At 33.9% G+C, this 26,303-nt stretch overlaps 1 protein-coding gene across 1 annotated transcript in view; it reads left to right on the top strand.

The window, feature by feature from the left end:
• The window catches only part of LOC103593949 (probable ubiquitin carboxyl-terminal hydrolase FAF-X), a gene marked incomplete at its 5' end in the record, with an annotated part of 125,525 nt that extends 99,561 nt beyond the window's left edge, over positions 1-25,964 (top strand). The window contains 13 exon segments of the mRNA XM_008577090.1: positions 7,297-7,470; positions 9,637-9,778; positions 11,250-12,000; positions 12,356-12,479; positions 13,413-13,638; positions 14,742-14,871; positions 18,560-18,745; positions 19,190-19,410; positions 19,491-19,579; positions 22,390-22,543; positions 22,700-22,909; positions 23,310-23,405; positions 24,409-25,964. Of these exon segments, the coding sequence (XP_008575312.1) occupies positions 7,297-7,470; positions 9,637-9,778; positions 11,250-12,000; positions 12,356-12,479; positions 13,413-13,638; positions 14,742-14,871; positions 18,560-18,745; positions 19,190-19,410; positions 19,491-19,579; positions 22,390-22,543; positions 22,700-22,909; positions 23,310-23,405; positions 24,409-24,546 (2,641 nt within the window).
• Positions 25,965-26,303: the final 339 nt, after the last annotated feature.

A 26,303-nucleotide genomic window follows, 5' to 3' on the forward strand; every position in this document is an offset into this window, starting at 1 on the left:
TATATATATATATATATATATATATATATATACACACAAACAAATAAATGGGGGGGGGGATCACAATCATTCCTTGAACTTAAGTGAACAGATATGATGTTAATGGGCGATAGGGGAGAGAGGAAAGGAGGAAAAGGATGAATTGGTAAAGGGACATGAAAATCAACTATCTTGTATATTGATGAGTTAAAATAAAAAAATGTTTTAAGTATTTATGTGTCTGCACGTATGTATAACACTTATGTGATTACATAATTATCTATATTGTGCTTATAGAACAAAAACTGTACACATGTGGGCCGGCCTGGTGGCGCACTGGAGAGTGTGCCGGCTCCTGCTGAGGGTTCGGATCCCATGTGGAGACCGGTTCCCTCACTGGCTGAGCGCGGTGCAGGTGCAACACCGAGGGTTGCGATCCCGTTGCCGTTCCCCGGTATGGGCTCAACACCGAGGGTTGCGATCCCGTTACCGGTCAGTAAAAAAGACAAAAAGGAAAAAAAAAACAAAAAAACTGTACACATGTATGTATACATCTAGTTTTACTCCCCTGTAATGTATTTGTATTTAAATGCATTAAATTATAATGTATTTGTACTTAAATATAATGTATTTGTATTCCTGTTATTGTCAGTTATTCCCTTCATATAATGGCTATGTTTCAGATACATAATATATTGGTATATTTTCTCTTTTTGTGGTAAAGTTTATATGATATAAAAACTACATTGTAGTCATTTAAAAGCATACAATTCAGTGGCATTTAGTACATGCAAATGTTTGTGCACCCATCACTACTACCTTGTTTCAGAACATTTTCAGAATATTTCCTGAAAAGAAAGTCTCGTGCCCATTAAGAATCATTCCCGAGTCTCTCTCTCTTCCATCTGTAGCAACAAGAAATTATCTTTCTCTATATATGCGTTTGCTTATATTAGATATTTTGTATAATCTTAATCATGTGATCTGTAGCCTTTTCTAACTTCTTACACTAAAACCTAATGTTTAAGGTTCATCCGTGTTGGAGCACATATGAGAACTTCATTTATTTTATGGCTGAATGATAGTTTATTGTGTGAATAAACCATGTTCTCTTTACCCATTCATTTGTCGGTGAACATTTTAGATAGATGGTTTCCATCTTTGAGCTGTTGTTGATAGTGCCTCTGTGAACATTCATGTACAATTTTATGTGTGGACATATGTTTTTATTCTTTTGTTATATACTGAGAGGAATGCAGTTGCTCAGCCATATGGTAATTCTTTGTGATGTTTTGAGGAATCAGCAAATTGGTTTCCATAACGCCTATAGTATTTTACTTTTCCACCAGCAAATTATGAGTGTTGCAATTTCTCTACATCCAACCTTGCTATTTTTACTTTTTAAATTATAGCCATCTCTGTGTGAGTTTAGTGTATATTATTGTGAATTTGATTTGCCTTTCCCTAATGACTCGTATTGTTGAGCAAGCATCTTTTCATGGGCTTGTTAGCCATTTTTTTGTTTTTGTTTTTGTTTTTTTTGAGGAAATGTTTATTCATATACTTAACTCCATTTTAAAAATTGTGTTTGTCCTTTTATTGTTGAGTTGTAGGAGTTCTTTGTATATCTTTTGTATATTTGTAATTTTAGGTCCTAACAGATAGGTGACTTAGAAATATTTCAAAATACTGTCTTTTAAATATTTTGATAATATCCTTTGATGCACAAAAGTTTTAAATTTAGATGAAGTCTTTTTTATCTTTTTTTTCTGTTTCAGGTTTTTACTCGGATTTACTTTTCTGTGTGTATGGTAAAATGTACCTGACATAAAAATTTATCATTTTAACAGTTTTTAGATGTCTGGTTTAGCGGCATTACATGGCTTTAGATTTTGTGCATAACCATTCATCTCCAGAACTTTATCTTCCTAAATGAAAACTCTATATATTAATAACTCCCTTATCCCCCCCAAACTGATTTTTGTATTGATTTCATATCCAGCAACTTTACTAAATTCTTTTATTAGTAAAATCTCTGTAGATGAAAACTAAACTGAGGTGAAAAATACACTGAATGGGTTTAACAGGAAATAAGACATTGCAGAAGAGAAGATTTATTAGAACTATTCATTGTGAAACACAGGAGGAAGCGAATTTTTTTTTTTTTTTTTTTTTTGTCTTTTGACTTTTTCCGTGTCCGGCAACGGAGCGCAACCCTCAGTGTTGCCCCCATACCGGACCGGGGACCGGCAACGGGATTGCAACCCTCAGCGTTGCTCCCGCGCCTCGCTCAGCCAGTGAGCAGGAACCGGTCTGTATGTGGGATCCGAACCCTCGGGTGGCTCAGTGTTGCCCCCGTACCGGACCGGGGACCGGCAACGGGATCGCAAGCCTCGGTGTTGCTCCCACACCTCGCTCAGCCAGGGAGCAGGAACCGGTCTGTATGTGGGATCCGAACCCTCGGGTGGGAGCACTGCCGCGCTTCCCAAGCGGCGCACTATCCAGTGCGCCACCGGGCCAGCCCGGAAGTGAATTTTTTTTTAAAAAAAGGAAGTAGCATCACAAAGCTGTGGAACAATAAGGCTATTTTTTTCTAATGTTAATATTTCTAATTTTCATACATTACTGGCATAATTTTTAACACTTCTAGCCCTTTGGGAAATTGTCAGTTTTAACCACTTATATATGCACTTAATGTAGAACTAAGCAATTCTACTCCTAGGTATTTACCCAAGTGAATTGAAAACTGATGTTTTCATAAAATTCTGTATGTGAATGTTTAGAGCAGCTTTATCAACAATTACCAAAACCTGGAGACAACTTTTGTCCTTCAAATGGCTAATGCAAAAGCTCCGGTACATCCATAACAATGAAATATCATACAGCAGTAAAAAAAAAAAAAGAGCTACTGATAGTCTCAACTGAGCTAAAAATTCTCACGTATTATGCTAAGTAAGGAAATTTTTTAAAAAGTCTCAAAACTAAATACTATAGCCAAAGATTCTGCAGAGAAAGAAAATTACAGACCAACATGTCTTTGAACACTGGTGCAGAAGTCTTTAACTAAATACCAGCAAACCAAAATCAGCAGCTTGTTAAAAGGATTATATACCATGACCAAGTGGGATTTATTCCAGGAATTCATGGATGGTTCAAATGAAAATCAGTAATTGTGTTACACCATATTAGCAGAATGAGGGAGAAAATCTCACAGGGTTATCTCAGTTGATGCAGAAAAAGCATTTGACAGAATTCAGCTCCTTTTCATGATAAAAACAATCAGCCAAAAAGAAATAGAATGGAACTGCCTGAACATAATAGTCATGTATGAAAAACACATAGCATTCAAAATTCTTAAAGACTAAAAGTTTTTAATCTGAGATAAAGAACAAGACAAGGATTCCCCCTTTACCATGTCTGTACAGCACAGTACTGTAGACCTAGCCAGAGCTTTTAGGCAAGAAAAAGAAATAAAAATTGGATCCAATTTGGAAGGGAAGAAATAAAATTATTTCACACATGCTATGATCTTATATGTAGAAAACCCTAAAAATACCACAAAAAATTGTTAGAGTGAATAAATAGATGAATTAGGTAAAGGAACAGGATACAAAGTCATGAACAGTCTGAAAAGGAATTTATGAAAACTTTATTTACAATATCAGAAAGAGTAAAATACTAAATAGATACTAATTGTATTATGAAAACTATGAAACATTGCTGATAAATTAAAGAAGGTAAAAGTAAATGGAAACACCTCATGTTCATAGACTGGAAGACAAATATTGTTAAAATGTAAAACGGTTAAAATACCTTTTTAATCAGTTTTTGTTGCTTAGAATACCTGCAACTAGGAAATTTATAAAGAAATAAAACTTATTTCTTGCGATTCTGGAGCCCGGAAAGTCCTAGGTCAAAAGGGTGCATCATGTGAGGACCTTCTTCCTTGGGGGGGGCTGCAGAATCCTGAGTTGGCTCAGAGCATCACAGGAACAAGGGAATGTTAATATGCTCACTTGCTTTCCTTATAAGGCCACTAGTCTATTCCCTGAAAACCCATTAACGCATTAACCCATTAATACATAAATGGATTATTTCATTCCTGAGGGCACCTACTTCATATTCCAGTTACCTCAATAAAGAACCCACATTTCAGACACCACATTAGGGTTAAGCTTTTAACACGAGCTTTGGAGGGGAAAAACATTTAAACCATAGCACTACCCAAAGGAACCTACTGACTTAATGCAGTTCCTATCAAAATCCTAGTGATACTCTTGCAGGTAGAAAAACCCATCCTAAAATTTATATTGAAAATCAAAGGACCCCAAATAGCAAAAACAATTCTGAAAAACTACAAAGCTGGAGGACTCACACTTCTTTATTTCAAAACTTATTACAAAGCTACAGTAATCAAAAAGTGTGATACTTATATGAGACAGACGTAGCCAGTGGAATAGAATAAGGATCCCAGAAGTAAACCCTTGCATGTATTATCAAATGATTTTTGACAAAGATACTAAAACCACTTAATAAGAAAGAACAATATTGTCAATAAATGATGCTGAGAGAATTGGAAACCCCCATGGAAAATAATGAAATTGGATCTTTAGCTAACACTACATACGAATATTAATTTAAAATTGGTCAAAGATCTAAAAGTAAGACCTAAAACTATAGAATTCTTATGAAAGAAAATGAAGGGCAAAAGCTCGTGATACTGAATTTGGCAGTGCTGTATCTTGGATATGATACCAAAGGCACATGCAGCAAAAAAAAGACATATTGGATTTCATGAAAATTTTAAAATTTTGTGCAACAAAAGACAGTATCAACAGAATAAAAAAGCAAACCACAGAATTGGAGACGCATTTGCAAACTGTATATCTGACAAGGGGTAATATGCAGAATATATACTCAACTCAACAGCAACACAATAAAGTTGAGCAAAGTAATTGAATAGGTGTTTCTCCAAAGAAGACAAAAATGTTCAATAGCCACATGTGAAGATGTTTAACAAAACTGCATGGAAATACCACCTCACACGCATTAGGATGTTCACTATAAAAAATAAAAATACCATAAAATGACATTTTGGGAGGAGGATGGGAAGAAATTGGAATAGCAGAATATAAGTACAACCACTGGAAAATATGATGGTTACTCAAAAAATTAAAAATAGAACTACCATATGATCTAGCAATTTTATTTCTGGGTATAAAACTGCAAAGAATTGAAAGGGTTGCAAAGAGATAGCATACACCCATATTCACAGTAGCTAAAACATGGAAGCCTCCCAGATATATACATGCTATGAAGTTCAGACACAGGCTACAACATGATTGAACCTTGACATTATTCTAAGTGAAATAAACCAGTCACAAAAAGAGATATTGTATGATTCGACGTGTGTGAGTTACATAGAGTAGTCAAAATCATAGACAAAGTAGGATAGTGATTTCCAGGGGCTGTGGGTAACAGGTTTTTGGGAGTTGTTTAATGGGTATAGAGTGTAAGATGAAAAGAATTCTACAAGTGGATTGTGGTGATAGGTACACAACAATATGAACGTGCTTAATGCCACTGAACTTTACATTTTAAAATGGTTAATATGGTCAATTTTACATTATACATTTTTTTACCACAATAAAAATATATATATATACATTATAAAGATGATGAAGGGTAACATTTTAGTTGATCTGTGTTCCCCTTAAAGCCTGGCCTTATTTATGTACTAGTGAAGCCTAATACATTAGCTTTTTTCTTCTTTTTAAGTCTATTGCATTTTTCCTTTTTATTGGTCACTATTGTATTATTGGCTTATTTTGATTTGAAATACACTGGAATCTTCCGGTTAATACTGCTTGTTCTGCATTCTTCTACTCTTTAATTTGCAGTCATGCTTTTGAACTAATCTCATAAAAAATATGCCCTCAAATTTTGTCACTATGTAGCTGTCAGAAAGAGCAATTCTGTTCCTCTTCATAATTCTGAACGTTAAACTCGTTTCTTGTGCTACTGGGAAGTTATACAGCTCCAGGAAGTCGCAAGGCACCATCACAACTGCTCAAATTGTATCCAGGCAGAATAATCAGTCAATCAGAAATTTTGGTCCCAGTCAGATGGAAGTTTTTTGGGCCAACTTGGACAAGCACACAGGACAAGTTCGACTTTACTGCCAAGATCACTTCCAGGACATTGGCTAATTAATTATAAAAGCTTTTTCAAAACAAATTTGAGCCTGGTAACCTTTTTTTCCTACCCAAACAGAAAGAAAAAAAAAAAAAAAAAAAAAACAGGTTAAATAGTAAGTTGTTTGTGTATTTTATGACAATTAAAAGAAAAGTAGGGAAAAAAATCTGTGTGATATCCTGTGACATTCTAAAAGAGGGTACTCTAGACTAAAAACAAATCACTGGTTGCCAGGAAATAATGGTGGAAGGGTTTGAGTAGAAAAGTATTAGGAAATTTTGGAGGGTGCTTGTGGATGGTTTGGTGTGTTAATTGTGGTAATTATTACACACTACCTACCATTTGTAAAACGCACATCTTTGTCCTCAAAAGAGTGAATTTTACTGTATGTAAATTAAAATTTAATTTTTTAATTTGGTAATAAATTTCTTAAATTGTGTAAGTATACCACAGGAAAAGACATCTCCTTACCAAGTTCAGAATACTGCCATTACTTTTGCTAAAAATGATATATTCTCTCATGTAATTATTCTTGATAGGTGGTCTTGAGAGCTCTCAGCATCACCTGTATTTTAGCATCAGTTCTCATTTTGTGTATACACAATCTGTATTTTTTTCCTCAGGATTGTTTCACCTAAATTTTAAGTCCATTCAGGTTACTGTACTCTAGAACAGTGCAAATCTTTCTCTTTTCACTTGGAAAAATCACTTTAGTTAGGATTAAAGTGGTATGATTTTACTGTCACCTAAAATTTAAGCAAAATCAGATATCAAAGTAGTAATTATAGCATCTATATAAGAGTTTCTGTCTCTTGTAAATGGCATCTTTTTTTGAACTGAAAGTGTGTGTATGTACTATTTCATAAAGCAAACATTTGTATAACTTGTTTGTCTTCATTACATCATTAGTTACGATAATGCTTTGACACTGCAGTTATCTTTACTATGAGCTTAAGTTTGATTACCATTATCACTCCATACATAATGTGCATTGGTTTATTTCTCCTTAGTGTGTGAAGGGATAAAATCTCTGCTTATATTTCTGTCATTTTGTTGTTATGAAAAATAAAATACAGATATTCTGGGGAGGTATTATATTGCTTCATTCTTTTCCTTTTTTAGACTTTGGGGTGAACCTGTTAATCTCCGTGAACAACATGATGCCTTAGAGTTTTTTAATTCTTTGGTAGATAGTTTAGATGAAGCTTTAAAAGCATCGGGCTATCCAGTTATGCTGAGTAAAGTCCTAGGAGGTTCCTTTGCAGACCAGAAGATTTGCCAAGGCTGTCCACATAGGTTAGTGCTAATTACTTTTTAAATTAATTCTTTGTATTGGTTTGCTTTTTTTAATAGTGTAAATGAAATTTTTGCTAGTATTAATGTAAAAGCAGAGTATGCCGATGACTAAATGCCAGGGACTGTGAATAGATTATATTCATATGCATACTTTACTGTTTTATTGCCTTCTCAGTAACATTTCATTCTTTTTATTTATTTATTTATTTTTTATTTTTTATTTTTTATTTTTATTTTTTTTTGTCTTTTTCCGTGTCCAGCAACGGATCGCAACCCTCAGTGTTGCCCCCGTACCGGACCGGGACCGGCAACGGGATCGCAGCCCTCGGTGTTGCTCCCGCGCCTCGCTCAGCCAGTGAGCGGGAACCGGTCTGTATGTGGGATCCGAACCCTCGGTGGGAGCGCCGCCGCGCTTCCCAACATTTCATTCTTTTTACTTTGCTTAATACCTTGTTTTTTCCTCATTCATTCTTACTTGCTTTGTTATATTGTAAGATATGGCATTTTCCATAAAGCCATAGTTATTATTTAAAAAGCTACTTACTTATTATACTTTAATTAAAATAATAAGTGGAATATCTTAATGTAAAGTTAGATAACTGGCAGATTTGGAGTAGCATTTCCTATACAAATTAATACTTGACTTTTAAATTACCGTCAGTGCCTTGTAACAAACACCAAGGTCAAGGGTTCGGTTCCCCATGCCATCGAGTTGCCAAAAAAGTACTAATTACCATCAGTTTTTGTTATTCTTTAGATATGTTAGATATCTTTGCACATCAAGACATTTAGCAAGAGTTGTTAAGATCATATTCTGTGTTTTGGACTTAATCAAAAAGAAAATTGATTTTTTTAAAGGATTCTTAAAGTAAATAACTTGATTAATATTAATCAAGAAATTAATATTAATTATCAGAAAGTTCATTGATGGACACATTTAAGCCGATCATGGAAGTTTTACTTTGGGGATTGACATCTTGTTATGTTGATGCAATGTAGATTTGAAATTCTCACCAAAATAATATAATAAAGTAGCATTTTCTACAAGCCAGTTTAGATTAAATGTAAACATTGGTTGGCTGTACATAGGTAAAGCAAGTCTTTTCACAGATTGGAAATGATTTGGGGAAAAGTAATATTACATAAAAAGCAATTTTCTCATGTCATAGTACCATTTGTTCAGGAGGTAGGGAGACACTTATTTACCTAGCCTAGCCAACTTTTGGTTCTTATGAAAAAGTTACTAAGTAAGTGGACAGTAAAAAGTATCCAGCTTTCTGATCACCCGCTCCTATTAGTCCTCCTCAGTTTCTTACTCATTTTAAAAGTTGGGAGGAATTTAATGTTTTATTCTTCTAAGTAAAAATATCCAAAGTACCTGGCAGGTACTCTTGAAATATTGGTTGGATAAATGGATTTGATGGTTGAGAATGTATTTTCCTCACATTTCCTGAATTTATGAGTATGTGTCATCAGAAACTCTAAAAGTCTCTTTTGTAGAAAATCACCACAGTCTGTAATGCTGGCTCATTTTCACATTATTTATCCTCTCTTCATTTTTATGGCTCTATATGGCAGAACATTAGAGTAATATAAGCATGTCACGTATTTGAGCTTGTGTATTAAGAAAGCTTCTATTGGGCCGGCCAGGTGGCGCACTGCTTCAGTGCCCCGCTTGGGAGCGTGGCGGCGCTCCCGCCGAGGGTTCAGATCCCACATACAGACCGGCCGCTCACTGGCTGAGCGAGGTGCGGGCGCAACACTGAGGGTTGCGATCCGTTGCCGGTCACAAAAAAAGACAAAAAAGGGAAAAAAAAAAAAAAAGAAAGCTTCTATTGCAGAAATGTATGAACATTTAAAAACTGAGTTCATTAGAAAGTTAGAATAGCCTTTTTCTGAATTTGATGAATCCTTACATTTTCCTTGGCATGAATTACTATTTAAGCAGATAACATATGTCATGTGATAGAGTATAAAGAACTGTTAGGCAGTGAGGCCAGACTAACATGGCTTCAAATCATTGCTCCTCCTAGTCAGTGTATGACACATTTATTTGACATTAAATAATAAATAATGCAGATGTATTTTTCATCAGGTTCACGATTAAAGATAACATTTAGAAACCTAATGATGAAATCCTTCTGATTGTTTCTGAAATATGTTTAGGTACGAATGTGAAGAATCTTTTACCACTTTGAATGTGGATATTAGAAATCACCAAAATCTTCTTGATTCTTTGGAACAGTATGTCAAAGGAGATTTATTGGAAGGCGCAAATGCATATCGTTGTGAAAAATGTGATAAAAAGGTACTGTCCAATTTTTTAAAATAATTATGATTGCCTGTAACTACTGTAAGATGTCACAGTTGTTTGTGCTTATCCTCAAAATTAACCTCTGCTCTCTCTCTACTTTGTTATAGTGGTAGCAGAGAGGTAGACAAGATGATAACTGATTTAATGATATGTTAGCAAGGAATATTGAGGTAGAAATAATGCCAGTGGACTTGGAAAAATTATTTTTACTAGGTGAATAGTTTCAGAAGTCATAATAGTTACTTTTTCCTGGAGTTTTTATGACACAGGTAGTTTCCATCTTGCTATTGAACTGCTCAAAATCTTTGTTAGTGGTAAACATTTTGCCTTTCATACTTCAGGTTACTTTTCAAGTCTAAGAAGTCACTTGCACTTTTACCACTGGCTGTGATCTGAGACACAATCAACTACTTTTTATCTTTGGGCACTTAGTTTGGGGATAGAATAATAACATTTCTTTGAAGTACTATATAGTAAATAATATATATCTTTGGCCCCTCATGCACTCTTATCTCCAAGTTGACTACATTGTTTTGACTTTAAACTGAATTTAAGTTGTCTGTAAAGACATAGTACTTGCTATTCATAGCTTTGGGACTTGGGACAATTTCTCCTTACCTTTTCTTACACTTTTAATTCACTTATTTTAAAATAATGATGTAGGTAGTACCTTTTTCAGAGAGCAGTGAGGATTAGGTTCATTAGTATGTGAATAGCCCTTACTGTGTTACCTGGCATCCAAGTACCTTAAATATTAACTGCTTTTATTGTTGCTTACAGTTTTCAGGTAACTCACAGCAGGTTCTATTCATTAGCATAATAGAAGTAACAGAGAAGTAACAATATAAAGTAACATAGTCAGACAGCAGTGACAATATGGAACTAGTTGTCCAGGAGTGTCTGTATCACTAATTTTTCCAATTTATGAGAAATGAGAGACATTTACATATTTTTAGGCTTGGTAAAACTGTTTAGAAGTCAGTTACAGTCATGTGTTGTTTAATGAGTGGGTTATGCTTTGAGAAACATAATGTTAGGTGATTTTGTCATGTGAACATCATAGAGTACACTTACACAACATAAGTAATACAACATACCACACACTAGTCTATATGGTATAGCCTACATCTCCTGAACCACAAACCTGTACAGCTAGTTACTATGTACTGAGTATTGTAGGCATTGTAACACAGTGGTAGCATTTGTGTATCTAATCATAGAAAACATATAGTAAAAGCATGGTACTATAATCATATAACTATCGTGTATGTAGTTTATTATTGACCAAAATGTCATTATGCAGCACATAACTGTGATATAATTACCCTGATTGTATTCATTATTATTTATTTGTCTGTTTGTAAATACATTTAGATAGGTTCTAAAGTTTTTAATTATATTATTAAATTTTATATTTTATTTGGGTTATAAGAGAATATCCATGTATAATCTCTGTTTATTATAGGTTGATACAGTAAAACGCTTGCTAATTAAAAAATTACCTCCTGTTCTTGCTATCCAACTGAAACGATTTGACTACGACTGGGAAAGAGAATGTGCAGTCAAATTCAATGATTATTTTGAATTTCCACGAGAGCTGGATATGGAACCTTATACAGTAGGAGGTGTTGCAAAGCTGGAAATAGATAATGTAAATCCAGAGAGTCAGTTGATTCAGCTGAATGAGCAGTGTGAAAGTGAGACGGCAGGAAGCACAAAATACAGACTTGTAGGTGTGCTTGTACACAGTGGTCAAGCAAATGGTGGACATTATTATTCTTACATCATTCAAAGAAATGATAAAGATGGTGAGAGACATTGCTGGTATAAATTTGATGACGGAGATGTAACAGAGTGTAAAATGGATGATGATGAAGAAATGAAAAATCAGTGTTTTGGTGGAGAGTACATGGGAGAAGTATTTGATCATATGATGAAGCACATGTCATACAGGCGGCAGAAAAGGTGGTGGAATGCTTATATACTTTTTTATGAACGAATGGACACAATAGATGAAGAGGATGAGATGATAAGATCTGTATCAAAGCTAGCTATCACAAGACAACATCAGATTATTATGTCACCAGCCATTGAGAGAAGTGTACGGAAACAAAATGTGCAATTCATGCATAATCGAATGCAGTACAGTATAGAGTATTTTCAGTTTGTGAAGAAGCTGCTTACATGTAATGCTGTTTATTTAAACCCTGTTCCAGGTAAGTTTCTAGAAATTAGCTTCTTATTAATAAAGAATAATTCTTACTTCACCTTTAGGGTTTCTTACTAGGGCATCAAAGTGTGTAATCTTTTTTGTCAGTTTTCTTTTTCTTTTTTTTAATAGACTTATTTAATGGGTTTGATGAATATGTCAGCATTTTTGGTTACAGTTTTTGAAAAGTAAGAGATTTAAGAGATGTATAACAATGTTTTGACTTAAGATTATTTTGAAACACGATTTTAGTGAGATGCTTCGATAATCACTGAAGATTACTCTTAACTAAGTAAGATTTTTTTAACATGGAGCTTTAAAATAAAAATGTATTTGATTGGGTATGTACTTTTTATTTAAAGGACAAGATCACTTGTTGCCTGAAGCAGAAGAAATCACTATGATTAGTATTCAGCTTGCTGCTAGATTCCTCTTTACTACTGGATTTCACACCAAGAAGATAGTTCGTGGCCCTGCCAGTGACTGGTATATACTTTTATATTTTATTCATACTGCATTTATAGTTGGTTTGATTCTTTATTATACTGCTTTACTTTTTCCTAGCTGTGAGACTATCATTTCGAGTTTTAAATATAGAATAAAAATTTTGGTAGTAATAGTGAGAGAAATCTTATTAAAATTAAGGTTGCTTAATCTGGGCTGGCTGGCTGGTTGATAACACCAAGGTCCAGGATTCCATCCCTGTTACTTGCCAGCCACCCCCAAAAAAGAAAATTCCTTCATCTAAACGTGCCTTTTTTTTGTCTTTTTTCGTGTCCGGCAACGGATCGCAACCCTCAGTGCTGCGCCCGCACCTCGCTCAGCCAGTGAGCGGGAACCGGTCTGTATGTGGGATCCGAACCCTCAGCAGGAGTGCCGCCGCGCTCCCAAGCGGCGCACTGTAGCAGTGCGCCTCTGGGCCGGCCCCTAAACGTGCCTTTTATAATCAAAAATTGGCTTCTACTTCTATTACTTATAATATCTTTAAATCTCTTTTATCACGGAAGTATTAAGCTTTATCTTTACTAATTGAAATTCTCACCATTAAAAAAGTAGATTTTCAAATAAGAGTAGTCAAGTTATTAACTAATTGTGAAAGTATGGAGAACATTATAATAACTCAATCTAACAACTCTTTCAGAATCATTCAGATTAGAAGATGTTAAGGAGATCTGACTGGACCAGGAAGAGTTTGATAATAGATTTGCAAAGACTTACACACATTCTCATTTAATTTATCTCGTGACTTTATGGGACTAGATACAGTCACAGGGCTTTTGTACTAGAACCCACCCATGATAATTAATTGTAGAGAACATCTTTGATAATTATTTGATTAATAGAAATTTATCTCTTCACTATAACAATCAAAATGAACACATTAATAAAAATAGACATTCATAGATGTTTCTGTTTTAGGTATGATGTACTGTGCATTCTCCTTCGTCACAGCAAGAATGGACGTTTTTGGTTTGCTCAAAATGTCCTTTTTAATGTTTCAAATCGCTTCTCTGAGTATCTTCTGGAGTGCCCTAGTGCAGAAGTGAGGGGTGCATTTGCAAAACTTATAGTATTTATTGCTCATTTTTCCTTGCAAGATGGGTCTTGTCCTTCCCCTTTTGCATCTTCAGGTCCTTCTACTCAGGTAATTGCACAGCTTCTCTGTAGTAATTAAATACTTAAAATTAATTTGTTTTCTGCAAGTTCAAAAAAGCAAATTTATGTGCCTCTGTTTGACATATTTTCTGTAACACAAATGCATATAGACATACATTGTGATGCCTGTGAGTGCTTAAAATTATTTTATGTTAATGAATAGTGATCATCGGTATTTTGAAAAATAAGAGAAACTTCTTTTGTTAATTCAGTTACTTGGGGTTATTTAGTAAATTTTCAGAGTCTGTATGTTTAAGATTTACTTTATAATGGCTAAATTTAAACCTTTTGTTAAGTAGCTTTTTAGCGAAGAACTGTTAACATTGGATTTTTTTTTTTACAATTACACTGCCTCACATGACATAAATCAGTAACACCTGGAGCAATTAATTCTGTCCTTATACGTGAATTTGGAGTATTAAAGACTTTATTGATTAAGGATATAAATATCCTACTTGGCCTTTAGTAGTGGCCAGTCAATGTTGGAGATATGATGTTCTGAATATCAGAGAAAAATGGCTTTTAATGAGTGTTTCCTAACTTCTGCAGTTCAACATATCCACACTAAAGAGAGTAAATCTAAAAAACTGTAACCTGGAGGGAAAAAACAGCACAAAACACTGTGATGTGAAAGCTAAGAGTGGTAAAATTGATTCCACTTTCTTTGCCAAAGTTCATGCAGCATAGAATAACCTAGACTGGTGAAATTTGTAAATAAATGCACTTTATTAATTATTAGTGTCTCTGCTTTTTTTTTTTGTCTTTTTCATGACGGGTAAGGGGATCACAACCCTTGGTGTGGTGTCGCTGCACCGCACTCAGCCAGTGAGCGCACCGGCCATTCCTATATAGGATCCGAACCCACAGCGGGAGCGTCGCTGCGCTCCTAGCGCTGCACTCTCTCCAGTGCACCACTGGGTTGGCCCCTACCAAAGCTTTTAATTCCCTCTCTCATTAATAGCAACTATATTTAATAATTTCCTTTCTGAAATTTTTCCCAAATATGTGAACATGACCCTTTTTAAGCACATCAGAGTATACATTTTCTGCATCTTGTTACTGATAAAATAACTAATATTTTATTATTCACAGGTGTGTGATAACTTGACGTTGAGTGATCACTTACTGAGAGCAGTACTAAATCTCCTGAGAAGGGAAGTTTCAGAGCATGGGCGTCATTTGCAGCAATATTTCAATTTATTTGTAATGTATGCCAATTTAGGTAAGAACTTTTCATGTGATTAATGATTGATTGTCTTATATTTTAATATTAAATGATAAAAGCTTTCTAATTAGGTGGTGAGAGGTAATTTGTTCCAAAACAGAAGTGATATTTTATGTTCATATTCTTAAAAACCTACCGTTAAGTTTTCTGTGTAATTATTTAATGGTAGTTTTCATCTTGAACTGTAAGATAATTTATACATTTGTTTTATTTCTCTGACAGTCTTTAAGGTCAGATACTGTGTCCAATTCATGTTTTTCTCTCTTAATGCCTCTTGTTGAAAGTACTGATTCCTAGGCTACATTCTATACCAGGACTAAGATAGGAACCTATATTTTCTAAAGGATCCCAAATAGTTGTGGTATTTGGTCAGATTTAAGAGTCTATTCTCTAAAGAACTTAGCATGCACATGCATTTTTGTTAAACTAAATTAAAATTAGTAATAGTGTAAATAAGTAATTAAATTCTTTTGTTGATATCAGTGCTGGTTAATAAATAACATTTTTCAGCATATCCTTAGGTAGCCTGCTTTTTCTCAGATCAGCTATTCATTTCTTCTTTTCAGTGATTCCAAAGTGCTTACCAAAGAAATTAAGTTGTGCCTATTGTGTTGTGTTTAGATGATTTTTCAGATTTTTTGCAGAATTCTTGCAATCAGGAGTTTGCACAGAAGTAATCTGTCATTTTTTATAGAATGAATAGATTGACAGCCAGAAATATATGTCAAAAGTTATTCCAGTATTTTCAGTGTTGTTTTAGGTTATTTATTGTTTGTGGAAGGCAAGTAAATTTCTTACAGATGTTATTTAAAATTTGGATATCAATGATTTAGGTGTTAGTACACCGGTAATTCAAAACTACTAATTTATTGAGGCCTAATCTAGTTGAAATTTTAGTGATTTTAACAAATATTGGTGACTTTTTTCTTAGCACAAATCCACCATTATATTCTGTGCCCAGTGGCCTTACCAGGAAATTTACTTCAGAACTTGGCATGAACTGTACCACTGTTCTCATGGATACTATTTACATTTCCACACGTTACTCTGATTTTGTTCTGTCTGCTGCCAGAAATCACCACGTAAATACATCTCCTGCCCAAACAGAATTGTTTCATCTTGGGCATACACACCTTCAATGTTAAGAAGAGCTGTGTACTCCCTTTGGACACTGCTTATAGCAAGCAAAATGACCTTGGAACAGTCTTCTAGACATATTTGCCTTTTAGAAGTCTTATTGCCAGGAGGCCTCCATTGGCTCCAAGATGGCAGAAAGAGCTGGTCACAGTTTTGTGAAGAATTGATTTTGAAAACTGGCAGATAGTTTTGAGTAATTTTTTAAAAATCATAAACATATGCAAAATTAATTTCTCTTCATGTATTTCCTTATTTAAAGTGTTATCTGGGTAAACTTATTAATTTAAAAAATCACAGATAGTTAACAAAAAGAGATTCTAACATTTGTTTTTCTTTCTCTGATAATCTCCATCACGTCTGACCATAATAGATTCTGGAAGAGAATATCACACAACCAAACAAATGTAAAAATACAAAATTTAAAACTTACAAAAATTGTATTTTGCATAGATGTTGCCTACTCATAAACTACATATCAGTGGTTTATAATATAATCTTATTTTCACTACCAGGAATAAGTATAAATTTATAAATCTTAATATTAAATCCTTAGGGCCAGATAAGTTTTAGGTTGTAGAATTTTTTGGATTTTAGAAAGGGGGTAAGGCAGTGCATTGGCAACACATTGTGTTATATTCCCAGTGTAAGGCCTTAGGCAGCACTCTGTAATCAAACATATTAATTTTTCTGTGATGAATAATGAATATTCACGTACTTTAAGGGTAGGGAGAGGATAAGTGAAACTCTAAATAGCCTCATTTTAATTCAGGTCATATTTTACTGGAAAATCAATTATAATACCAACCTTATGAAAAAAACTTTATAGAACTTTTGAATTTCAGATAAAATATTGTGGCCCTGTCTTTATCGTGATCCTGGGAATATAGTGATGAATAAATAAATCTGGTGGGATACAGAGCATTATAGTATACAGGGAAGATACAAAGTGCTGTGAAGTGCCTCATGGGAAGTATCTGACCTAGATTTAAAGAGTAAGAAACAGCTTGCTGAAGAAAGTGAGATGGAAAATTGGTTGATAAAGTTTTTTTTGTTTGTTTGTTTTTGTTTTTTGTCTTTTTTGTGACCCGTCGCACCGCACTCAGCCAGTGAGCACACTGACCATCCCTGTATAGGATCTGAACCCGCAGCAGGAGCGCTGCAGTGCTCCCAGCGCTGCACTCTCCCGAGTGCGCCACGGGGTTGGCCCGATAAATTTTTCTAAACAGAGTAAATGGTAGATGTAAAGACTCAGCATAACATAACTTGACTTAATTGAACAATATGAAAGGTATTCAGTGTGACTTGAGTTGGTGAAAAGCATGGATTAGCAGGAGAGATTTAGCTGGATTCTCTAATCATGCTATTACAGGCCTTATTAGGTAGTCCAGACTTTATCACGCAGGCATTGACAAATTAATTGTTCAGGATTATAAAGAGGTTTACCTTATAAACATCATACTGGCTACAATAGAATGGCTTACAATGGAGCAGACCAGAGACTAGAAAACTGTAGACAAAGATCATTTTTGCTTTCTGTTAGGGAACTGGCAGTCAGAAATATATGTATGCATGGACAGAATTCAGGAGATTTTTATAAAAGTTAGTCAGCAGGACTTCGTAATTGGACATTTGAGGGAGTGGAACAGGGAAGAGATGTTAACACCTGTGCCCAAGGTGTGGCTTGATGAACTGAGAGAAGAATAGGCAGTGCCATTTACTGAGAGAGGAAACTGAGGAAGAGGACCTATCTGTGTAGATTAAACTTTCAAAGGATGTTGCATACCTAAGTGAAAAAGTCCAATATACAGTGAGATATATATATATAAAATTTGGAATCATGTAAATTAGTAAATCCATTACTGTAGATATATTCACAAGAAATGCACCTGTATAAGAAGATAGCCTAGAATGGAAACCTTGGGAAAATACTGACTTTTAAGAGATAGTTAGAAGAATCCACAGGTAAGACCAAGAAATATCAGAAAAGAAAGAAAGGAAGAAAATAAGGAGGAAGGGAATCCAAGGAGAAAAAGTTGCAAGAAGGAGGAAGTAGTTGAGTTGAGAACGATTTTTTACCTTCAAGCCAAGAAGATTGAGACAGAAACTAAATGGGAAAATCAGAAAAGTAGAACCTCCAGCAAAGGTGCTTTTTTGCCCCAAGACATTTATCTGTCTAGATAGGAAAAAAGAGAGTCTGGCAGTTTCTAGAAGAGCATTTATTACTCATTTAATTTAGTTTCTGTCTTACCTTATTATGAAGGGAGTTGTTACTTAAGCTGGGCTCTTCTAGCCTATCCAGGCCTTAGGAAGTAAACATTTCCCTAGGGCTCAGTGTGATTAGAATGCCAGAGTCATGAAAGCTATTTCAAAATTATAATAATTTAAATAATTCTTATTTAACAAAATCAATGTATTTTCTGTTCTGTCTCCATTTTGCCTGTATTGTTGGTGTTACAAAGAAGATGTGCTGTGGTAATTACTTTTTTATTACTACAGCATTTGCTATCATACCTTTTTTTTCCCCTACACATTATTCTCTTTTTTATAGGTATAGCAGAAAAGACACAGCTTCTGAAATTGAGCATACCTGCTACCTTTATGCTTGTGTCCTTAGATGAGGGACCAGGTCCTCCAATCAAATATCAGTGTGCTGAATTAGGCAAGTTATATTCAGTAGTGTCTCAGCTGATCCGTTGTTGCAATGTCTCATCAAGAATGCAATCTTCAATCAATGGTAAAGTAAAATGTCTATTTTCTAAAGTAGTTTTAGAATAATGCTAGCCTGATTTAGTACTTGATTGGAAATAATTCTGAAGATCTATAAAGATGAAGAGTCTGATGACCCATGCTTTTAGAATATTATATTTTTAAACTGTTAAGCTTTTTCATATCAAAAGGGATCTTTTTTTCTTAATCTGTTTTTGTGTACTGTGATAAATAGTACGTTATGAAATGGTCGATTAAAGAATTTTTAACTTTGTCTTCAGTGTCAGCATTTTATATTTTTGTCCTTTATCAGCTGGGTATATCTATTTTAATCAAGTTTTTTATTGTGCTTATGAAACTTAATTTAAAAATCAGATTTTTTTTTTTTAAATAAGAAATTTGGTATTATATAATTTTGTGGGATTTTGTGTTGAAATCTATTTGCTTCTCATTGATGACAAATCTGTTCTAGGTAATTCCCCTCTTCCCAATCCTTTTGGTGACCCTAATTTATCACAGCCTATAATGCCAATTCAGCAGAATGTGGCAGACATTTTATTTGTGAGAACAAGTTATGTGAAGAAAATTATTGAAGACTGCAGTAACTCAGAGGAGACCATCAAGTTACTTCGTTTTTGCTGCTGGGAGAATCCTCAGTTCTCTTCTACTGTCCTCAGTGAACTTCTCTGGCAGGTTAAAGGAACATGTTCATATATCTATAATTTTACTCATTCCTTTAAATAAATAATTCACTACATCTTACCTATTTTTAGGTTGCATATTCATACACTTATGAACTTCGGCCATATTTGGATCTACTTTTGCAAATGTTACTGATTGAAGACTCCTGGCAGACTCACAGGTGGATACCCTTTTGCTACCAGAATAATTACAATTTCCCAGGTTCTAGAAATAACTGGAATTGCAAATAGCCAAATATATTTTTACCTTTTGGAGCTCTATTTAATGTTTTATCTTTAAAAAACAATGTAAAAATGAATGAAAATTTCACATTTATAACAATTTTATTTAGTCAGTATTTTCTCTAAATGCTGAAGTTTCATACTTTATACTAGTTTTTTCTTCCATTTAATGTTTTTATTTTAATTTTTTTAAAGGAAACTAGCATAGGCTTTTGATAAGTATTTAAGTTCTGTTAATAATATTTTAAGATTATATTTTACTTGTTTTAGAATTAGTTATGCTAGATAGTATTTACTTATCTAAAAATAATTCCTAGCCTTTAATTGTTACCTTTTTTAGTATAAGGGAAATCAGAGTGATAGTTTTTTACAACTAAAGTTATCCTAATAGGTCTTTAAACATCTCCAAGAATTTCTGTATGAGTTCTCTGCAGTGAAAATAAGTCTAAGAATGATGGTATATTATTAGTTGCTCAATTCTGCCAGATAACCCTAGCTTTCCTTCCCACAGGAATTATTTATGGTAGTTTATTTTAGGAAACATACATGTATATTGTCAGTTGTCAGCCATTAGACACTAATAAGCAAAAGAAACACCTGAAATAAACTAAGCTTTTTCTAAAGCTATAGAACACAATGCTAAAAGATTAATCTTACATTCCTGAATTTCAGTGAACTGGAAATACTAGATTTCTTGAGTGAATATTTTTAGATTATCACCCAGTGTACCATCATGGATTTAAACAGATCAGTTAATGTTGTAAAATGGCATTCATTCATTTTTGCTGTGAAACAAAAAAATGAAAAATTCCAACCTGTAGTCATTTAGTATTTAGTACTTAGTTCGGTTTCAGTTGGTATTTTAAAAATTTGATTTTTTGGGGCCGGCCTGTGGCTCACTTGGTAGAGTGCGGTGCTAATAACACCAAGGCCCCGGGTTCGGATCCCACATAGGGATGGCCGGTTCGCTCACTGGCTGAGCATGGTGCTGACAACACCAAGTCAAGGGTTAAGATCCCCTTACTGGTCATCTTTTTTTAAAAAAAAGGTTTTTTTTGGATTTTTTTATGAGTTTGCTTTAATGAGATCTAATTTTTATTTTATTTTATTTTATTTTTAAGAGCTTGTTTACTATGTGACTAATTTTTGCTTTAAACTAGTTAATCACATCTTAGCATTCTTGTTTCATCCAAGGAAGAGATCGTTGTAAAGGTATAAATGCTGGGTTATGTGGAAAATATAGGTGGTGTACAAAATTAGTGAAGTATTATCATTATGAGCCCAAACTCGAAATGTTTTGTATAAAGAACATTTACTTTATTCAATAAACAGTATTCACCAGATATTTATAAAGCATCTACTATGTGCCAGGCACTGTTCTAGGCAACAGAAAACAAGATGGTCAAAGATAATATTGATTAAAATCACATACAAAAACTGTTGACCTGGGCCAACCCCGTGGCGCACTAGGGAGAGTGCGGCACTGGGAGCACAGCGATGCTCCCGCCGCGGGTTCGGGTCCTATATAGGAAAGGCTGGGTGTGCTCACTGGCTGAGCGTGGTGTGGGCGACACCACACCAAGGGTTGCGATCCCCTTACCGGTCACGAAAAAGACAAAAAAAAAAAAAAAACTGTTGACCCTAATGGTGTGGTATGGCTAAACTGTTGGGGTTAGAACCCATGCAAGTAAAAACATGATAAAAAGATCAGATTGCTGAAAAAAAAAAAAAAAAAACTGTTGACCCTAATGGTGTGGTATGGCTAAACTGTTGAGTATCACTTTATTATAACTTAAAACTGAATGACACAGTATATGCTGTAAGTGTTTGAAGAAGCCTATGCATGTTAATTTTTTGTCTGAAATGATTAGACTTTGAAAACTTATTTTCAAATTATCCGTACTATAAATGCCTATATTATAGTAAACAAACTTGCTTTTAACTTGGAATATAATGATATTTTATTAAGTTAGGCATAGGAGGTTTTTCTAGTTACTTTTTGTCCAAGCAATGACAAAAAGAAAGAAGGCATGGCTTAACCTATAAAAAAAAAAATTTAATGTACTGTCGAGAAGAGGGAACAAGTGGCTGTATAAAATGTTATGTTACAATTTAGCTAGAGCTGAAATGAAATAATTGATTATTAGCAAATCAGCCAAGTTATTGTTGCCTGTGAATATTGTTTTACTCTTCGTGTATGTGTTCTTACTAGTAGAATTCAAGTTAATTTCGTGCTGTCAAGCATATCATTGTTTCGAAGTCTCTGGATACTTATTTTACATTCTGAAATGTAATCTGTGAAAAAATGAAATAGCTGGAAGTAAATTATTCTCACCTTAAGTAGTCTTCAAGAATACACCAAGAACTAGTTGACTTTTATGAAAGTAATGTAGCATTGTTATCCTGAAGTTACTTTTAGCATTTAAATTATAGCAATATCAGAATTATTTAGATTGATATTTTGGCTAGAACTCAGACGCTTTAGTCAGATTGCTGGGCAGCTCCCCAACCTGCTAACTTTGAAATATTTGGCAAGCCATTTAACCTCTCTGTACTTGTTTTCTCATGTGTTATGTGGATTTTCTAAGGTACTTACTTTGGAAACTAACTCTAGGGTTAGTTAGATTACATGATTACATCAAAAATGTGTACTGAATGGCACAGAGTAAGCACTTAAATGGTAGCTACTAATAGATATTATAATTTCTACACCTGCTTTTGGGGGGTTTATTCTTTGGTTTTTTTTCAGAATTCATAATGCACTTAAAGGAATCCCACATGAACAAGATGGGCTATTTGATACAATCCAGAACTCTATGAATAATCAAAAAAGAGCATATCAATGTATAAAATGTATGGTAGCTCTATTTAGCAATTGTTCTGTTGCTTACCAATTCTTACAGGTGAGAGTTTTTTCTTATAATTTTACAGAAGTCTGAGTCAGAATTAAGAACTATTTATAAAGAGAATAATTATAAAAATTTGGAGTCAGCATTTTAGGTTGACATTGAAAATTATTCTAAATTCTTTTACATATATAGTTTTGTTTTCTTTTGAAGAGTAATGGAGATGTTAAAAGAACGTGGACCTGGGCTGTGGAATGGCTTGGAGATGAACTTGAGAGAAGACCATATACTGGCAATCTTCAGTACACTTACAACAATTGTTCTCCAGTACAAAGCAACGAAACATCAAATGGTTATTACTTAGAAAGATCACATAGTGCTAGGATGACACTTGCAAAAGCTTGTGAACTATGTCCAGAGGAGGTAAACAAAAAAAAAAAAAAAAAGGCTACCAATGGGCAGCTGGATAGAAAAAAAGAAAAACAGCATTTTTTTTATTTTATAGGCTGATGTTTATGTACTAATAATTTTGTAAAAAAAATGTGTTGCAGTTTTGTTTAGTGGTTAGCATTGATTGATTTGTTAACAAGGGAATTGACTTTTGGAAAACTTTCTGTGAAGTTGTGGAAAAGTCATATATCAGGAGGAATTCAATTTTTTTTTTCTTGTTATAAATTATTTTATCTACAGTAAATGAAAACATGTTAAAGAGGTCAACATTTGTACATTTTTTAAAAAATTATTTTAAATGAGGGAGATTAAAAATAAATTTGACGTTGCTTTTATAAGAAAATTATTAATCTCTTCAAATATTTAAAATTAGGAGCCAGATGACCAAGACGCCCCAGAGGAGCTTGAGTCATCTCCACCAGAAGATGCCCCATTATATCCTCATTCTGCTGGATCTCAGTATCAACAGGTGATCAGGAGTTTTTTACATTTTTATCTTCCAAACGAATTTTTATCCTTTAAAACGTGTACAGTTTTTTTCTTAAATGTTTTGTAACGTATCAGCTGTGACTGAAAAGTAATAAGAAAATAGAAGGCTTTGTCAAGATGATCACAAGAGTAGTGGCTGGAGTGGAGTCGTGTAGCAACAGGTTTTATATTATCCCTCTGGTATATTCTTTGTCCACTAGGCACCCCTCTTGTAGCTAGTACATGTAGTAAATAAAATTATGTGATATTTCACATAACAGAAAATTAGTAACTGTTTAAGAAATGTTAAGAGCAAACGTGTCTTATTTACTTAGCAGCAAGATTCAGTGGCAGTAAAAATGATTAAAAATCAACTCTTTGGTTTCATTAAGTAGTTTCCTGGAAAAAAATAAGTGAGGCAAAATACAGATTAAGGAATTTAATGAAAACCTCAAATTTCAAAACAGATACCAAGGGGGAAAGCTTCTGAGAATATTGTCCTGAAGTTAAGTCACAAATATGACTAATTCAGTTATTTTAAGGCAGTGGTTCTTAAATTTAATAAGTATGATAATACTCACATAAAGGCACATGTTAAGAACACAGGTTTCTGGGTCCCACCCCAAGATTTCTTACTCAGTAGAGCTCAAGAGTTTACATTTCTAACAAATTTCCAAGTGCTGTTGATGTGGCTAGTTGTGGACCACACTTGGAAAACTACTTCTTTTAACACAACACTTGGTTATAAAAGACTTTAGTATTATTAGAAACTCACAGGTTCATATGTTTATATTTTCTCAAAACACTTTTCCACATGTACTTATCTTCCTTACAATATAGGAATCAATTTGTAAGTATTTTTATAACTGCTACCTGACATTTTGTAAAAGGTAAGCCATAGGGATAAAAGAAATGTATACTTTAGACAAACTTCAGCCTATGATTTTAAATTTTAATTATAATGTGTGAGAAGTTTGACGTGCTGGTCTCTTTTGCCCTCTTAGAATAATCATATGCATGGACAGCCATATACTGGGCCAGCAGCACATCACTTGAACAACCCTCAGAAAAGTGGCCAACAAGCACAAGAAAATTATGAAGGCAGTGAAGAAGTATCCTCACCTCAAATGAAGGATCAGTGAAATGCACATAATTAGAACCGTTTCCTTTATGACCATACACTCAGGCCTTATAGTCCAAACTTTTTCTGTGCCTGGCTAGTATTTAAAACTAGAGAAACTGTTCCAAAGTAACATGGAGTGGAGACTGTATTCACTATCTCATTTTCAGAAATTTACTGTCAGTATATAAGCCACCTGCAGGGGAAATTGTATAGTGTTTTATAGTAAATGTCTGATACTAAAATGTAAATGGCAGAGGTGAATGTAATATATTAATGTTTGACGGTTAATTCATAAACAAGAAACTTTTTTGAAGAGTCAGAGATATACAGAAATAGAAAAATTAATTTTCTTGTTATGCCCACTGTATTCTGCAGCCTGTATTGCCTGCTCTACAGAGTCAGAACAACTCCTTTACCAAAAAAAGAAAAAAAAGGATGTAAAAGAGCCCATCTGCACCAGTCACACCAGTAGTTTCTTGCTAATTCTTTATTAGTGGATATGTAAGGCTAGTAGTTAACCTTTGAATTATATGGTTGATGTGGAAAATTGGTGATGTAACATTGTTTCTAGGTATTTTCATTACCTTTTTATTCTGGAATTAGGCTAATAACTTTAAATCTGTAGTTATGCTGTAACATTTAGCATGGCTTCATGCCAAGTTTGTGTAGCCAGTGGGGACAGAATTACCTGAATGACAGTAGTTCTTCCAAAGCTCAGTGTTCTTATTTCTTCTACCTAGAATAAATATAAAATGGAAAGAAATGTGACAACCAGTTTATAGATGCACATAATTCTTCACATTTAATATTTGATAGTCTCTTGATGGGAAAAAGCATATCAAAGTATCAATAACAGGAAGTTTAAACAAATAAGCAAAATTTTACTATGCCAGAATTTTTGAAGCATAATAGAAGACTATTTGGTGTGCTCGTTTTGGGGGGTTTTTTTAGTAGAATTTTTAGATGAAGCCTCTAAAACTTTGCTTCTGCTGGATCTCAGTGAAGTGGACATCATCAGAATCCAGAATCCACCATACTTTGAAGTACCATTGTACTCAGATGTCTGGCTGATTTTCTATTCTAGTCAGTCAGTTTTACTTGAAAGAAAAAACATGTTCTAGTTCTTTTTTCATTATTCCCAAATTCTTATTGTTAGATATAGGGTTCACTTAATATGTAAACTTCTGTTTAATAAATATAATTCTGAGGTATCATTTTAGAATAAATACTTGTTTAAAGATTCCAGGAAACTTATGCATTAATACCATATTTGAAAGAGAATTGGTAACTTTGGAATGTGTGTAATATTTTCAAACCTGTCTAAAAACCAAATATCCCTGCAGATAACTACCCATCCTATACTATTTAAATATTTTGCTGTTTTGTTTTATAGAAGTTATTTTGCTGAATTCCAAATAGAATTTGATTTAAGAAGAATTTTGTCCTGTGGTGTGTTTTTGTTTCTTGTTACTCTTTTGTAGTGTTTTTAGTGAGTACATATTAAAATAAATTTCTTGCATAATCTGCCTTCGCATTACACTGAATTCAGCATTTCAAACACATTTAGTTTTTGTGCATAAAAGGATTTGGCCCTCAACCCTTTACTAAGGATTTAGAAAAAGAAAAATACTTAAGATATTGGCACTGTAAAAAATTTATTAACAGAATCAGACTTATACATTGGCACATTTTTATGTAGTCAGACCTTGCTATTCACAGTATTTATGATCTGTAAAGTCACCATGAATACCAAATTATTGCACATTGAGCCATTTT

The sequence above is a fragment of the Galeopterus variegatus genome, unplaced genomic scaffold (genome assembly GCF_000696425.1).
Source record: "Galeopterus variegatus unplaced genomic scaffold, G_variegatus-3.0.2 Scaffold1448, whole genome shotgun sequence".
Taxonomy (NCBI): Eukaryota; Metazoa; Chordata; class Mammalia; order Dermoptera; family Cynocephalidae; genus Galeopterus; species Galeopterus variegatus.